Here is a 17264-nt window from a genome sequence, read left to right as displayed (position 1 = left end):
TCCTCTCTCTAAAATCAATAAAGAAAAAAAAAATTTTTTAAGAGGAAGGTTTCACAACACTATCCCATTAATATTTCTCAAGTAATTCATTTTCCATAGATATATCTTGAGTGCTTACTGCTCCAGTAACACACTAGGTGTGGGCAGCAGGCAGCAGGACCTGGTTTCTGTCCTTTCTGTCCTGCGGGTACTCAGGAGGAGGCCACAGAGCACTGCGGAGGGTGTGGTGCAGGGACGCATGGGTTTCAAGAAGTCCAGACACGCAGTGTGTGACGGCGTCTTTCCCCGTCACTGCCACTTTTTTCCCTTTTTTGAATTTATTGGGGTGACACTGGTTAACACAATTACACAGGTTTCAGGTGCACAATTCTATAACATGTCATCTGTACATGTACTGTGGGTTCGCCACCCCAAGTCAAGTCTCCATCCATCACCATTTACCCCCCCACCCTCCGCACCTCCTTTCCCCCCTTCCTCTCTGCCATTTTCATCACAGCTCATCACAGGGGTCTGTTCCTGGGTCTCAGAAGGGGTTATCAGGATCCTTTTTAAGGGGAGGGGTTTTGCTGAGGATGAAATGAAATGGAGAATGCTGAGGATTTGGAAAGGACAACCGGATCGGGAATGCTGGAATGGATGAGTGGAGGTTTCTCCCTCTTCCCTTTCCAACTCCTGAACAGACATTTCCTGAGAGCTCCTCCGAAGGCTCGACTGGCACTGTGCTGTGTGCCACAGATACTGAGATGAATAAAACATGACCCCAGCTCTCCAGAGCTCCAACTGGAAAGCAAGTCCCTGCCAAGTGCATGAGCAGTGCTGTGACAGACGCATGAATAAACCCACAGGGCTCAGAAGGGCAAAGGCCCTCACTGCCCAGGGCATGACCTCAGACTGCCCTGATCCCTCACTTCCTGTGCTGGCTCCTTTCACAGCTGGATAACCAGGCCCAAGCACATGACCCTGGGCCGCATTCGGAATTTAGCCTCCCAGGACCCACCAAGCACCTGCGTTCCCAGCTGGCACAATGCAGACAGCGCTATCAAGATCTCCAGGAGAAGCTGCTGATATCGGAAGCCACTGTGTTTGCCCAGGCCAATCAGCTGGAGAAATACAGGGTCATGTTCAGTAAGTCTTGAGTTCCTCATCACCAAATGTCTATCTTCTCCCTGAGAAGCTACATGCTTTGCAGACTTCACTTTTCTACCCCAACCTCAAAATAAACGCAGCCCTGACCACGGTCCTGGAGGTGGAGGTGGATAGTTGGCTGTCCTTGGCAGGTGGCAGAGGAGATGGAGGCATGAAGCCAGTTTGCAGAGAGAGTGCAGGGAGGAGATGGGCCGACAGCTGGGTTTGGTGATTTCTGGCCTGGTCAGCAAACTGCCTCACTCAGCGTCTACCAGTTGTTTCTCTTCTGCTCCTCTTCGCACACATCAGATTCTTCAAAAAGGCGTCATCACCGTTGGTTTGGAGTCAGGGCCTTCCGATGGAACGTCCTACGGTGATGGAAGTGTTCCAAATCCACATCACATGTGGTGATTGGACACATGAACTGGGGTTCAACTCAGGAATTTCATGTTTTATTTAACTTTAATTAATTAGTATAAAATAGTTACATGCGGCTAGTAGCAACCTCACTGGACAGTGCAGATCCGGATGTCGGGATTCTAAACTGGTTCAGCTCCGTTCGCGTATTTACCGAGCTTCTGCTGCTAGGGCCCTTGCTACTCTTCCAGGGCTTCTGGAGATGAGGGTATGCGAGACCCGTCTAAAGATGTCTGGTCCCAACTGAGCCTGGGCGTCTGTGGGTAAGAGCATGAGTGGCAGACATAGGCTTATCCTGGTGAAGGAAGTCCGGTCTCTCCTACCCCAGGCATCCAAAGAAGCATACATCCCACTCCGGATCCGACTTCCCGCCCACGGACCGCGTCTGCGCGCTGAGTATGCAAGAAACTCAGATGCCCTGTAACACCTTCTGTTTCTTCCGCGCAGGTGAGTCCTTGGTGAGGCAGGACAGCAAGCAGGTTCAGGTGGACCTCCAGGACCTGGGCTACGAGACCTGTGGCAGAAGTGAGAACGAGGCCGAGCGGGAGGAAAGCACCAGCCCCGGTAAGAGGACGCGTGCGGTCACCTTCCCTCCCAGAGCCAGCTTCCCCATCCGGGTGCTGTTGGCCAGTCCCACGCCTGGCGGGGAGGGGCGGGGAGGCGGTGTACGGTAGGCTGAAGAGGACACAGGATCAGAGAGGACAGGAAGTTTGGAGGAAAACTCTTGCCCAACATGAGACTGAGTGTGAGTTTGAATTTCTACAATTAGTTTCCAACATACTACTGTTAAAGAAAAAACTGTTCTATCCAACTGATTGTTATAGAAAAAAAAAATACTAAGCCTTACTTATTAATGAAAAGACCAAATGAGCATTAATGAGCTTTGGGGAATAAGCAAACCATAAGTCTTTGACTGTCGGGACCAAATGGAAATCCAGAAGAGGAGAAACACACAGTAACACAGGATTAGTGGCACTGTATTTGAATGCTGGTCCAGCCGGGGCTCAATAAAGACCTGTTCTGAGTGTGCTCGCATAATCCTTGTCCTTGTGACCAAAGATGTCTTTGTCTTTCCTCAGAATGTGATGAGCACGACAGCCCCAGGAAGACAGGCCTCATGGAGGGGGTGTGCTCTCAGCAGGAGCGCGTGGGCTGCCCCCTGGCCGGTCCCCCTGGGAAGAAGCCCTTGGAGAGCCAGCTGGGAAAGCAGGGGGAGTTCCAGGCATATGGGAAGTCGGAAGACATCTCTGTCCTCCATAAGGACATCAAAGACCTGAAGGCCCAGCTGCAGGCTGCCCACAAGATCATTCAAAACCTCAAGAGTCGGGTCCGGTCTCTCTCCGTCACCAGTGATTACTCATCCAGTCTGGAGAGACCCCGCAAGCTAAAGGCTGTTGGCACCCTCGAGGGATCGTCACCGCACAGTGTCACTGACGAGGATGAGGGGTGGCTGTCTGATGGCACTGGGGCCTTCTACCCCCCAGGGCTGCAGGCGAAAAAGGACCTGGAGAGCCTGCTCCAGAGAGTGTCCCAGCTGGAGGCCCAGCTCCCAAAAACCGGACTAGAAGGGAAGCTGGCCGAGGAGCTGCGGTCAGCCTCGTGGCCTGGGTGAGGAGGGCATTCCTCGGACCCTTATAGGTTGACGATGTCTGAGTTTGTGCTTGGAGTAGGGTAGCCGGGCAGGTAGAAGAGAAGACCCATCAGGGCACTGTTTCAATGGTCGACCAGGTCTGCAGGAAGGACAGGGAGGCAGCCAGCAGGGCGTTGGATGGTCGCCCCGTCTGGGAGATTGCAGGTCTCTGGGGCCCCTCCCGGAAATATTAAAGTGAGAGCCGACGTGGCGTAGTAAGACTGCAGCTGCACTGCCTGGGCTCGGGCCCCGGCTCTGGGTCACTAGCTGTGCAGCCTGTTTCTCTTCCTGAGCCTATTTTCTTCTGTGTTAAGTGGGGATTATAAGAGAACTTATTTCTTGGGTGGTTATGAGGTTTAAGTGAATTAATACAAGTACTTATGATAATGCCTAGCATCTATTAAGCTCTCAATACCTCTTGCCATAATTCTTCTTCTTCTTGACATTTTGTGTTGAAAAACACTAGACAGACATCCATCTTGGTATCTGTCCTGGGTAACAAACCACCCCAAAGCTTAAACAATAACTTATGTGGATTGACTGGGCTCAGCTCGGCTCTCACTCGGGGGCTCTGTCACATGGCTGCCATCCAAGGGTAGACAGGGCTGGAGTCTTCTGAAAGGTCTGGCTGGCGACCTGCTCCTTGGCTTCTCTTTTTCTCCACGAGGCTTCTTTTCCACGGCCTCTCCTCCTGGCCTGGGCTTCCCACGGGCTAGTGTCTGAGCGTAGCTTCATTCTGCGTGGCAGCTGGCTTCCGAGGGACAGGAAGTGGACGTTGCCAGGCCAGTTGGGGGCTACTGTGGACTCGGCACTGTGTCACTTCCACTGTATTGTTTTGGTCAAAGTGGCCACAGAGCCCAGTCAGATTTAAGGGGTGGAGAACGTCCACCTGCTGGTGGCAGCAGCAAAGCCTCGCTGCACCGGCGGTGGGACAGGAGCGGGGTCCTGGCGGCTGTGCGGTGCGGCCGTAGGGCAGACGGTCTGAGAGACAGAAGACTTGGTAGGTCCTGTCCAGACGCAACATTAAGTGACTTTCCTCAGTTTATTTTTAATATTGATTCAGTACATACTCAATAAATATACTTAGCATTTAAGAGTATCACCTGTGAGCCTACTTAACAGGGGCCTACGTAAAATAGTGTGGCTGTCTTGCCCCCACAGAACCTAGGATTCATTGTTGGACATATGACTGACACATGTAAAACAGGGGAGACAGTGGCATAAACTGTTTGATGCAACAGTCTCTCAAGCAGAGGGTACTCCTAGATACCCCCTTCAGTCAGGCGCCAGAAAACCCCTGGGGAATTAGAGATGCTCTCAAAAATCTCTGTGGAAGCCCCCTAATGTCTCTCACTCTTCCATTCTTACTCTTTCCTCCTTTTCCCTGCGTTAGGAAATACGACTCCCTGATTCAGGATCAGGCCCGAGAACTATCCTACCTGCGCCAGAAAATACGAGAAGGGAGAGGTATCTGTTATCTTCTCACCCAGCATGCAAAAGACACAGTAAAATCCTTTGAGGACCTCCTGAGGAGCAATGACATTGACTACTACCTGGGGCAGAGCTTCCGGGAGCAGCTGGCCCAGGGCAGCCAGCTCACGGACAGGCTCGCCAGCAAACTCAGCACCAGTAAGTCGGCCACAGGGCTGTGGGACACTTAGCCACTCTCGGCCGCAGGCCCAGGTGGTTGCCACACCTCCACAGCAGGTCCCCCCACCCCCAGCATCCACCGGGGATCCAGTTTCCACCCCACTCCCCGGGGGCCATCACAAGATCAGCCTATGAGGGTAGGAATGGTGGGAAGAGGAACACGCAGGGTTGGAGAGGCCATGGTGACTGCTGCAGAAGGTCATCGTCACGGAGTGTGACAGCAGGAAAGGAGGCTGCATCCACACAGTGCTAAGGGGGAGAAAGGGAGATGAGACAGAGGACCTAGTGACAGTGACAAGAGCCCGGGTGCTGCCGTGAACTTGCTTTGGGCAAATGGCTTATCCGTTTGGTGTCTATTTCTTCACTATTGCGTGGTATCGTATAGGAACGTAATTCAGACACAGCTGCAGCACGGGGCCCTGGTGGGCATGGTCTAGGCACCGACTGCCGTGGCACAAGGGCCAGGAATGCTGGTTATCACTGACGCCCTTTGCTCAGAGAGAACCTCCTGAGCACAGCAGGAGTCTGCAGGGCCAACCCCACACATCCAGTAGCAGGTGCCGAGGTGGGGCAGGGCCACGGTCATCTCAGAGCGAGCAGGCTGCACGTGAGGGCCGCGAGGGGCCGTGGCATGCAGCTGGGGTCAGCACGTGGCAGGCTTGGCGGCTGGATTAGTCCAGGGGGAGTGCCTTTTAAACGTTCTCATGTTGATTTAGGGCAGAGGAATTCTTGATGGTGATCACCAGGCCAGGGAAGGTCTGCCCGGTGAGCTCAGAAAAGCTGCTGGGTCTTCTCGAAAGACAGAGCCTGAGGCCTCCCAGAATAATTCTCCCACACACCCTGGACACACACACTGATCGTTAGTCTGTACACAAATAGACCCCTGCATTTATGGTGTGTGAAGTGGGGCCTGTTTAATGTTTTTACTATTTCTTTTCTGAATTTGGTTTGCAGAAGATCATAAAAGTGAGAAAGATCAAAGTGGACTTGAGCCGCTGGCCCTCAGGTAATTCCAAATAGGATCTGGTAAAGGGATCAGGAACTTTAAACATGGCTGCATCTTCACAAATCGGGGTGGGGGTGGGTAGGGAAAATGCTGATTGTAATTAATTTATTCATGGAACACTTCACTGTTGTTTTTAACCTAATTCTTTACTCTCTTTTGACTTATTCTATTGATGTCTATTTGCATATTCATTCTCCAGGCTTGGTGACCTAGAGTCGGTCTGATTAAAAGTAAACTAACCATGTTTCAGGGGTCCTTGGCACCCCCAACGGTCTCCTCTGCTTCTCCCTGCTGTGTGTTTATTGATTTTTTTTTTAGAGAGAGAGAGGAAGGGAGAGATAGAAACATCGATGTGAGAGAGAAACATCGATCAGCTGCCTCCCACACACCCTACAACCTGGGCATGTGCCCTGATCAGGAATTGAACTGAGACCTCTCAGTCCATGGGACAGTGCTCAACCCACTGAGCCACACCAGCCAGGCCCCCTCTGTGTTTAAAGACCAGGTGTACTTTCCGTGCAGTTGACTTGCCCCCAGTTGAGTTGGTAGCCGCCCAATTTCCTTGAGAAAAAAGGATTATGTTGCAGTTCCCAGTGCAAAGGCCTGGCAGTGCGGATCCCTGGGAAGCTCAGGGCCTTAGAGCCCAGTTAGCCTCGTAGTGCACAGAAAAAATGGGCTGAGTTTGCTGTAGCCACTAGTTTGAGCCACTTTGTGTTATGTGTGTGCTTTAGACCACACAGTGCTTCTCAAAATATCCATGGTACAGGACAAAGAATTTTTGTTTTTGCTTCTATTTTCATTTATTTTTTTAATCCTCCCCTGAGGATTATTTTTCTATTTATCTTCATAGAGAGTGGGAGGGAGGGGGAGAGAGAAGGAGAAAGAGAGAAACATCAATGTGAGAGAGACACGTCACCTGGTTGCCTCCCACATGACCCCAACCAGGCTGGGATGAACTGCAACCAAGGTACATGCCCTTGACTGGAATCGAACCCGCGACTCTTTGGTCTGTGGGCCGACTCTCTAATCGGTGAGCCAAACTGGCCAGGGCTATTTTCATTTCTAATCCGTCAGACACGCAGATGGTCTGCACCTCAGTCGTCCAGGTGCTTTCACTTACATTGCCCTTGGATGTCCAGGCAATGTCAGACGGCTGTTTCTCAGTGCTTACCTTCCATTTCTCACTCATGTTGTTGGGGTCGGGTAACCAGTAGTTCTCAGGCTGCGGCTGTAGTGGGGGCCATACTTCGAGCAGTGCCTTAGAGGGCTGGCTCAGTCCCCACTAGTCCTCAGTGTATCATGTGGCCAGTGCACTGGGTAGCTCTCGCTTCCCCTCCCTCTGCACCCCTCCTACTCCCCGCCCCTAAGCAGAGATGGGTTATTTTCACTATTCTCTGCAGGAATGGTCCCCTGGACTTCTGTGGCTTTTCCCACATGTGCCAGTCAGGACTAGCTGGTCCGGTGACCTTGATTTCACCTATTGTCCTCCCTCACCCCACTAGGCTCAGCAGGGAGCTGCAGGAGAAGGAGAAGGTGATCGAGGTCCTGCAGGCCAAGCTGGATGCCCGGTCCCTCACGCCCTCCAGCAGCCACGCCTTGTCTGACTCCCACCGCTCCCCCAGCAGCTCCTCCCTCCTGTCTGATGAGCTGGAAGCCTGCTCTGACATGGACATAGCCAGCGAGTACACCCACTATGAAGAGAAGAAAGCTTCACCTGGTCACCCAGGTAGCCTCCCTTTCTGAGCTGTACCAGCTTTATGTAGGCTGAGAGGAGACCTCCATAACCCGGCCTTATAGCTCCACCTTGGTGTGGATCAGGCTGGACACAGCTCTGGGACCAAGCGCCAAGCACAGGCCCCAGTGAGTTAGGATCTTTGCTCTGCTCCTGACTCTACAACTTACCCCTGTCACCAGGTCTCAGCAGCCTGTGCACGCTGTGAGACCCTAGGCAAGCCACGGGAGGGAGAAAGAAGATCGTGGCGGACTTCCCCATGGCCTCCTGAGCACAGAACCCAGCCTCCTTCTTTAGGATGGGGCCTCTGACCCTTCCTGCAGTGGTCTTGTTAGCTGCATCCCACAGATGCTGCCGGTCTTGCCTGGTATTACTGGAGGTGCTATTTTCATGGGTTCAGAACTCTGAGCCCCAGCATCACCTCTAAAGTGTCTTGCCTCACTGAAGGGGCTGTCTGTACGTAAGGAATTGAACCCTGCTCACAATGAACTTTCCCTGAAAGCAAGGCTCTGCTCTGGTAGCCCTGTTTAATGTAAGGCCAGGCTCCAGTTCTCTGTAGAACATCAAACATTTTCTTTCATTCATGGGTTTTGTAGATTCCATCCATCATTCAAGTCATTCTGCTGTACTGTCTTCTAAACCATCATCAACCACTGCACCTCAGGGGGTTAAGGCCAAACCCAGCAGCAACCCCAGCAGCTTGCCTGCTCCCCAGAACCCTGCCCGGGAGGCCAGCCAGGCCCATCCAGGTATGCAACAGTCAGCAGGCAGGGGGCTGGTCTCCCCTCCCCCAGCTGCCTGTTTGACTTCAGAGACAGATGTGTCCATTGTTAGGGGCTTATTTGCATCAAATCTGAGACAAAATCAAGAGACCATTCTAATTTGCTAGTTGTGTCTGACTTTTCTTTGTTTGAAATATTTTAGAAAGATAAGTAATCCACAACAGACTTTGAGCTGCATACCAATTCTGACCAGTAGTTGGCTAATTGTTTTTAAATAAACATTTTTATTTCTTTCTCTCATTTCACCCAGGGGAGCAAAGAGGCAAAATATTTTTCCTGGGATTATAGTAGCCAAAGAACAAAAAGAAATTCACATCCAGGGCTCCCCATACATGTCACCCATTTTACCTGCTCCACAGCCTCTGCGGTAGGCGGGGCTGCCTACTTCCTAGCCCAGGAGGCCTCAGTATCCTCCGACAAGGTTCTGTTCATATTGCATTATCATTTAGGATTTATAATGGGCTCACAGTCCTTGATGTGTGCATGTGTGCACCCTGGGGCCAGGTGGAAGCATACATCTCGTTTACCTGCCTCAGTGTAGTGCCCAGGGGTGCACAGCTTAGTCCCAGATCTGCACCAGCCATGGCAGGGAAAGGGCAAACCTAGTCTTGGCTTCCTCCTCCACCCACTACTGGCTGCTCTGTTCAGTGTGGTTTGTGGTGGAGTCGGCTTTGTGTAGAGGTGCCCCCAGAAAGTGCAGTGCTTCCTTCTGTCGCCCCCACCTCTCCTGAGGACAAGTCAGCCAAAAGCTGAAGGGAGGAGGATGTGTCTGAGTTGGCCTGGGCCTGAGCCTGGGTCTGGGCTCAAGTTTCTCAGCCAGAGTGAGCAGCAGCCCGACCAGGAACTCACAAGGAAGAGCTGCTCACCTAGCGCTAGACATCTGCATAAATGCATTGGGTCAAACAGGGCAGAAGGTCAGGGTGTTAAGATCAGAATGCCTCCTGCAGGATGCCTGGGCTGTGTCACTTGGCAACTCAGGCGTCTTTGCAGGACTGCTCTGATCCAGAGTCAGCACCCTGGGGTGATGATGTAGAACGGGTGTGATGTAGAACGTAAGCATGGTCTTCCACGTGAGATGTTCTCCACAGGTCAGCCTTGGTTCCTGCTCCTTCTGTGGGCTACCTGCCCTATAACTGTTTTTTCTTTTTCTTTTCCTTTATTGATTTTAGAGAGAGAGGAAGGGAGAGGGAGAGTGAGATAGAAACATTGATGAGAGAGAACATTGACTGGCCACCTCCTTCATGCCCCCCACTGGGGACTTAGCCCACAACCTGGGCATATGCCCTGACTGGGAATTGAACCAGTGACCACTTGGTGCATGGGTCAATACTCAACCACTGAGCCACACCTGCCAGGCTGTTTTGTGGTTTTTTAACCCTCACCTGAAGATGCTTATTGATTTTAGAGAGAAGGGAAGGGGGGGAAAGGGAGAGAGAAAGAGAGAAACATTGATCTACCACCTCCTATATGTGCCATGACCAGGGATGAAATCCACAACCTAGGTATGCGCCCTAACAGAAATCAAACCCACAACCTTTTGGTGTATGAGGATGACACTCCAACTGAGCCACCCACCAGGACCCTAACCTGTTTCTAGGAAAGAAGAGACAGATTCAAATGTCAGAACCTCCCAGATTCCTAGACCTGTCTGCAGATTAGCTGCATAATGACCACCTGTGAAGATTCATCTACATGCAAATTTCCAAACTCTACTCCCAGAGTTTCAGTGGGTCTGCTTTAGGGCCCCAGGAGTCTGTGTATTAAGAATTTTCCCCAAGTGATACAAGTGCCCAGACCAGTTTGTAAACCACCGTGTCAAAGCCACTTTGAGGAGGCCTCTATTTTCCATTTGGTTAATGAACATATTGATTTGGGATTCTGAAATCTGTTCCTATCAGAGTCTTGAATTGCATGCATTAATAATGCAAAATTTCGCACAGCCTAGTCTACTCCTGCCCTCCTTGGGGTGAGCCCTAATGCTTTTAGAAAAAGGAGTTCTGGGTGTAGGGTGAGTCTTATCTTAGGGAAGGACTGGCACACGCTGGGAGCGGAACCCCAGGGGCCCGGGAAAGCATGCAGACACTGCTCTCCCGACCTGGGTGCCCAGGGTTGCTGCCATGGGGCTGCGGCTGCCCGGCTTGTGGCAATGCCATTTTGCCTCTGTAGCCAACTGTTTCCAAGATGAGCAGAGACTATGGATGCAGGATAGCCCTGGCAGGGAGGCGGCGGGTCAGCCAGGCCAGCCTCGTGGGTAGCAGTGCTCACCCTCAGCCACGCCGGTGATCACTCTTCGCCGTCCCAGGCAGCCCCACACTGAATGATGGCTACTCCCCACGCAGGCAACTGGTCAGGGAATCGTTTCATCTTCTCAATCTTTACTCATTCCTTTCTCGCTAATGTTCTCTACTTTCTCCCTAACTTTCTGTTTCTAGGCCTCACTTTGTCCTCCATGCCCACGCTGGTTAGCCTCCCCCAGGCACCGTTGCCCTCAGCTCCACCCAACCTGCCTTTCCGCTCCACTGGCCCCCCCCTCCTGGGCTGCTGTGAGGCACCCGCGGTGTCCCTGGCCGAGGCTCAGCAGGAGCTGCAGATGCTGCAGAAGCAGCTGGGAGAAAGTGAGCACTTCCGCTGCATTTGTGTGCCTGCGCGTGGCAGCTCCACCCCGCGTCGCTCCGCCCCCGCGTCGCTCTGCATGGCTTTGGTTTGATGGCAGAGTGTTTAAGAAGCCTAGTAGTCCGCATTACCAGTGGACGACAGCGGATAACTCTGCTTGCTTTATTCTGGAAATGCATTTACTCTCATCTTTCTGGTATGTGTGTCCCATCTGTTAACAGGCTTATAGTTCACCAGGCCCTAGACCTTTGCTGTCCCACTGCTGACAGTGTGGAGTACCACCCACCAGGTGTGCTGAAGGCCTGGCGCCCTGGGGCACGCATGCTGGCAGGGTGTGGGGAGCAGTTGTGATAAAGACGGTCATGTTCAGTGGGATCCTTCTGGTGGCCATTATACCCTCCTGCTGTGAAATGCTCTGAATCAAGTTCAGATCCTGGCATCCTCAGGTGGGGGCCAAAAAAGGTAGCGGTACAGGGACTCAGAAGGGGGTGACAGCCCCTCTTCCTATTGCACAAGGTTCATTTCTGCCCCTAGACAGGAGATACGTGGGCAGCTAGATTCAGAAGCACAGGCTTGATGTCTGTTGTGAATTCTGCCCTCTGACTCAGAGCTGATGTTATGTAGTCACAGAATTCATAGACTGTGCAGGCATCTTCTAGAAAAGGGTTTGATATGCGTATGGGCTACAGGCCCCTCGTAAAAATGTGTGTGTGTAACCACTTACAGCTTAGAAAAACGAAGAAAAGAACTTCACATGACAAATTTGCTTTCTAGTAGTGCTTAAAACAAAACAACTACAAAGTATTTTGAAATGACCTTAAAACCACATGTTGTGTCCACAGAGAAGCTCAGGCGAGTAAGGATCAGCAGGGAGTCCAAGGACCTAGACCTCAGCCCAGAGCTCAAATACCCAAAGCCAACAAAGCCATTCAGACCAGCTTATTTCTTCTGTCAACCCTGAACATGGATACACTGCCCTCTCAGGTTTCCACAACCAGGTAGACGAGGACCATTTTTAGGAGAGTTTGTATATCTTCCTTTTTGCAGGCATTGAAGTCCCAGGGGCTCCCTTTTGCTATCAGCTCACACAAGTACAGCAGTGTACGCTTACCTAGCAACATGAACCTGATCTTACCTGAGCCCCACACAACTTGCATGAGAGGGAGAGCCAGAGAGGGGAACTGAGGCTCAGGGGAGTGAAGTCACTTGTTCAAGGTCACTAGTAGTGGGAGAGATGGGCCTGAATCTGGTCTTCTGCTCCTGGTTCCACGTTTCCATTATAGCTTTTCTGTGTAGGATGGTTTTAGTACCATCCTGCTCAGAGCATGCGCGGAGCTCAGCTGAACAAATCCTGGAGGCCCCTTGCAGCAATTTTCTCTCCCTTTCTTTAGAGACCAGTGGAAAGGGCTGGTGTGTCTGACCTAGAACTTATTGCTTTAGCTGTTCTGGAACCAACAACTGAGGGATGACAAAGTTGTCCCATGCCAAAATGGCAAGCGTGTTCTCTAGCTTACTTTTTCCCTTTTCAGTTTCCATTTACCTTCGTCCGAGGGGAAATTAGGAGAGCACTGCATAGAACGGGGTCTGGGATGTGGACTGAGGTCATACCTAGTCTGGGGCATTGACCAGAGTTGGGGTGGCCCCAGCATTGGAGAGGAAGATTGTAGCCCTTTCTCTGCCCTCCTGCGGTGCAGGCCTCTCCCAGGGACCATTGCTTACCAATGCTCCTTGTTTGCTTTGTACCAAGGCTCTGTGTGGACAGGAGTGCATGGCTGCTCTCAGGCCACTGTGGGGCCAAATTCTTGTGCAAGAGTCTGTCTGGTGTCCTTGCATGATTTAGGGCATGTGCTCTGTGTTGTGTGGCCAGGGAGACCGGAAAATGAGAGAACTGATCACTGGTACTGACAGTCTTGGAAGCTCCTCTGACCTCAGTTACAGTAAGCTGACCATCTGGTTCCCCCCTTTGCCTTGTGTTGGCGTGGGTTGAAGGGGGTAGGAAATCCCATCTTCGTTGAATCCCAAGTAGAATTTGGAGGCTTACATTTTTCATCCTCTTCTTTAGCGTCCAGTGACCCTAATTAATATCTGTATTTTGGAAGTTGGGGAAGGAGAGACCTATGACGATATTTCCCAAATGTTGCTGCCTATTAGAATCACCTGGGATAATTTAAAAACATCCAGTGCGCAAGCTGTACCCCATACCAATTAAGGCAACATCTCTAGGGGTCCAGGCATCGGTATATATATTTTTTACACTGTCCCAAGTGTTTCTAGTATGTAGCCAAAGTTGAGGACCAATTACAGATGGAGATAAAATTTGGCAAGTGTTAATTCATTAGCCCCTCAGAGGAGTCTGGCTTGGCGGGAGGAAGTGTGAGCTCACTTCTGTTTGCTTAGGCGGAGCTACCTGTTTACTCTGCTGCCCGTGGATATAATCCCTGAAAGAGAGCAGTCTTATGAATATGAATATAAAACTACAGCCCTGCCCACCCTCCATCTCTCCCCAAGCTGGGCTTCTTTTTACACAGAGCAGAGATGATGGTGCTCAAGGGCCCATGATGTCCTAAGATCTGTGACAGCATCAGCCTATGAAATGAAAGGTCCTCCCTCCCTCCCTCCGTGCAAGTCTTCAGTGATTCTCCAGGCAGGAGTGATGAACCATGTGGGGTGAGGTCCAGATCACCACTTGCCTTCCATAGAGCCTCTGCAGCCTCAGCAAAGGGTTCTTTGGTCTGGAGGAATTAGAGTGACTATGTCTGGCTGGATTTCATGTCCCCTTTTCCTCCGGCAGTCCCAAAGGAGAAAGGGAAAACTGACTGGTTAGCTTCTGGGGAAGGCAAGTAGTCATAGGCCAACAAAATAGTCCTGTTCACAAGCGTGCTCATGCTGTGTCCTGTCACACTACTGACCCCTGATGTTGGGAGTGAGTCCTACTCCTGGAACTTCCCTGGACTCCGTCATAGGAAACAGGAGTCAGCCCGGGTTCACTGGACTTCTCTTTTGTGTACACTGGTGACTTTCAGATACTTTATCTGTGCCCTGCCTCTTGGTGTCTGATACAGGGCCTCTAGATTATGCCTTCATCCAGGTGACATTCCACAGTGGGCGGGACCTGACATCCACCTGCCCCCTTCGGTGTCTGTTCTGGGCAGTCACAGGCTTCCCCGCTGACCTTCCCTCTGGGGCTGGTTCTCAGTCGTGTTTCTTTCTGTCCAGGTGTCAGCACCGTCCATCCTACCTCCCCAGCTACACTGCGGAGCAACCATTCAGAAGCCAGCTTTTCCCACCACCTCCACCCTGCCCAGCCCCACTCTCCTCCGAGAGGCACCCTAGAACTGGGCAGAATCCTGGAGCCGCGGTACCTGGGCAGCAGTGGCCCCTGGGATATGATGAGGCCTCAGAAAGGGAGCGTATCTGGGGACCTCTCCTCAGGCTCCTCCGTGTGCCAGCTGAACGCCAAGCCCACAGGTACAGCGAACCCCACGTAGAGTCTATGCCGTTCCTCCTGGGCAGGGCTCTGTCATCTCCCCGCAGTCCCTGGGGTGGAATGGAAGCGCGTGGCAGGGCTTGTGCATCCTCCCGCCCTGCAGGGCCTCCGGCCTTGGAGCAGGAGGGGGGGGGGTGCTGGGAGATTCACCCTGCCCAGGGCCCCCATGAGTGCGGGGCTGGGAGATCGCCCTGCCCAGGGCCCCCATGAGTGCGGGGCTGGGAGATCGCCCTGCCCAGGGCCCCCATGAGTGCGGGGCTGGGAGATCCACCCTGCCCAGGGCCCCCATGAGTGCGGGGCTGGGAGATCCACCCTGCCCAGGGCCCCCATGAGTGCGGGGCTGGGAGAGTCCGCCCTGCCCAGGGCCCCCATGAGTGCGGGGCTGGGAGATCGCCCTGCCCAGGGCCCCCATGAGTGCGGGGCTGGGAGAGTCCGCCCTGCCCAGGGCCCCCATGAGTGCGGGGCTGGGAGAGTCCGCCCTGCCCAGGGCCCCCATGAGTGCGGGGCTGGGAGAGTCCGCCCTGCCCAGGGCCCCCATGAGTGCGGGGCTGGGAGAGTCCGCCCTGCCCAGGGCCCCCATGAGTGCGGGGCTGGGAGAGTCCACCCTGCCCAGGGCCCCCATGAGTGCGGGGCTGGGAGATCTGCCCTGCCCAGGGCCCCCATGAGTGCGGGGCTGGGAGATCCACCCTGCCCAGGGCCTCCATGAGTGCGGGGCTGGGAGATCGCCCTGCCCAGGGCCCCCATGAGTGCGGGGCTGGGAGATCTGCCCTGCCCAGGGCCTCCATGAGTGCGGGGCTGGGAGATCCACCCTGCCCAGGGCCTCCATGAGTGCGGGGCTGGGAGATCCACCCTGCCCAGGGCCTCCATGAGTGCGGGGCTGGGAGATCGCCCTGCCCAGGGCCCCCATGAGTGCGGGGCTGGGAGATCTGCCCTGCCCAGGGCCTCCATGAGTGCGGGGCTGGGAGATCCACCCTGCCCAGGGCCTCCATGAGTGCGGGGCTGGGAGATCCGCCCTGCCCAGGGCCCCCATGAGTGCGGGGCTGGGAGATCGCCCTGCCCAGGGCCCCCATGAGTGCGGGGCTGGGAGATCGCCCTGCCCAGGGCCTCCATGAGTGCGGGGCTGGGAGATCGCCCTGCCCAGGGCCCCCATGAGTGCGGGGCTGGGAGATCCACCCTGCCCAGGGCCTCCATGAGTGCGGGGCTGGGAGATCCACCCTGCCCAGGGCCTCCATGAGTGCGGGGCTGGGAGATCACCCTGCCCAGGGCCTCCATGAGTGCGGGGCTGGGAGATCGCCCTGCCCAGGGCCTCCACTGGCGCGGGGCTCCTGCACCCTGAGCCCCACAGCCCACTCCAGGACCCTTCCAGGACACCAGGCACCACACACAGGACACTCCCTCAGTCAAGAATGCCCCAGAGAGGTGGCTGTTTCTACACAGTTCCTCACCCCGTTAAGGTGTCCTGGATACAAACTGTTCCTCTACCCCTAGCTCTCCTGGTCAGGGGCAGGAGACCACACCACGTGGACCGGTTAGCTCTACAGGTGAACACGGGGTGCAGTTCAGTTCCAACAGTAGGACGATTGTCGTTTTCAGAAAAAGGCAGGGCCTGAAGCAAATGGTGCTGGTGGTCCAGTCTGTCCTCGGCACCTCCCACTTCAGTTTGCTGCCTCTGTCACCCTCTCCCTGGGAACTTCCTCCTGTCTCATGGGCCTTCAGACCAGTGCAGCTCCCCTTCCTGCCTTCATAGGCAAGGTGCCGGGAGGGCAGCCCTGAGGGCCGCTGACCATGCGGGATGAGCTGCTGTTCCTGGGAGTTGACCTGCGGCCTCTCTCAGAGGGCGGAGGAGGAGCGTTGTGTCTTGCTTGAGAATGTTCCATCAACTGTCAGTCAGAGGAGTGGTATTAGGGTAGCGGAGGCCTTCGCTGTCACACCAAAGTCACACTGAGGAGGTGACCACACCTTCCAGATGCCAGGCAGACCCTGTCCCCAGCCTTGTTGTTTTTCTAAACCATGTGGCCCTCCCTGACACTCACTGGTCACACCGGTCACTGCACTCTGCTGGTAACTCCCGTGCACTTAGCCCTGTGGGGAAGGAGGTCCCCGAGGCTGCGCAGCGCCAGGCTGTCCCATGTTTGACAGTGCCCTGTGTTCCGGGGTGCCCATGTGAGACGATGCAGTTGGCAGAAGGATGGTGATTTTAGGGATCTTGCTGAGAAGCCAGTGACCAAGCCCTCCCTTCCCCAACCCACCCCGCTGCCCGACGTGGGCCCACTTGTGACCAGGATTCTCTCCTGGCCTGGTGGTGGCTGCAGGGGCTGACCTGCTGGAGGAGCATCTTGGTGAAATCCGGAGCCTGCGCCAGCGCCTGGAGGAGTCCATCTGCATCAACGACCGCCTGCGGGAGCAGCTGGAACACCGGCTCAGCTCCACTGCCCGCGGAAGCGGTAGGCAGGCCGGGCTTCCTGGTTTCCTGGTTCTGGTCATAATCAGGGAGCTGTGGAAGGAGGGCCCCAGGGGGAGCTTGGCGGTATTCAAAGCACAGTGGGCGGCTTTCCGCCAGAAACTCCCTGCAAACAGTCCAGCAAGGCAGCTGGGCAAGTACTGTTATCCTTACTTTGTAAATTGATGTAGGGGACCTCAGAGAGTGACCTTCCCTGTGGCAGCACCTACAGGGATGTCCCCCGAGCCATCTGACTTCTCATCCATTCTTAATCTGCTCACATATGTCCTGCTGACTCCTCTGTGCCCTTGTCATGTGGTTGGCCAGTGGTAGAGCCAGGTCGTAGGGGCCCTCCCCCAGCCACTTACTGAGGTGCCCCCCC

At 54.0% G+C, this 17264-nt stretch overlaps 1 protein-coding gene across 1 annotated transcript in view; it reads left to right on the top strand.

Moving 5' to 3' along the window:
• The window catches only part of LOC118636927 (myomegalin-like), a 213560-nt gene that overhangs the window by 181199 nt on the left and 15097 nt on the right, over positions 1-17264 (top strand). Inside the window, exons 28-37 of the mRNA XM_036271871.1 lie at positions 933-1125; positions 1990-2106; positions 2622-3150; positions 4566-4801; positions 5777-5828; positions 7331-7554; positions 8157-8309; positions 10775-10957; positions 14172-14423; positions 16755-16886. Of these exons, the coding sequence (XP_036127764.1) occupies positions 933-1125; positions 1990-2106; positions 2622-3150; positions 4566-4801; positions 5777-5828; positions 7331-7554; positions 8157-8309; positions 10775-10957; positions 14172-14423; positions 16755-16886 (2071 nt within the window). The remainder of the gene's footprint in view (positions 1-932; positions 1126-1989; positions 2107-2621; positions 3151-4565; positions 4802-5776; positions 5829-7330; positions 7555-8156; positions 8310-10774; positions 10958-14171; positions 14424-16754; positions 16887-17264) is intronic.

The sequence above is a fragment of the Molossus molossus genome, unplaced genomic scaffold, assembly GCF_014108415.1.
Source record: "Molossus molossus isolate mMolMol1 unplaced genomic scaffold, mMolMol1.p scaffold_m16_p_20, whole genome shotgun sequence".
Lineage (NCBI taxonomy): Eukaryota > Metazoa > Chordata > Mammalia > Chiroptera > Molossidae > Molossus > Molossus molossus.
The sequence above is the reverse complement of the archived record's forward strand: the minus strand, read 5'-3'. Positions and strand labels throughout refer to the sequence as shown.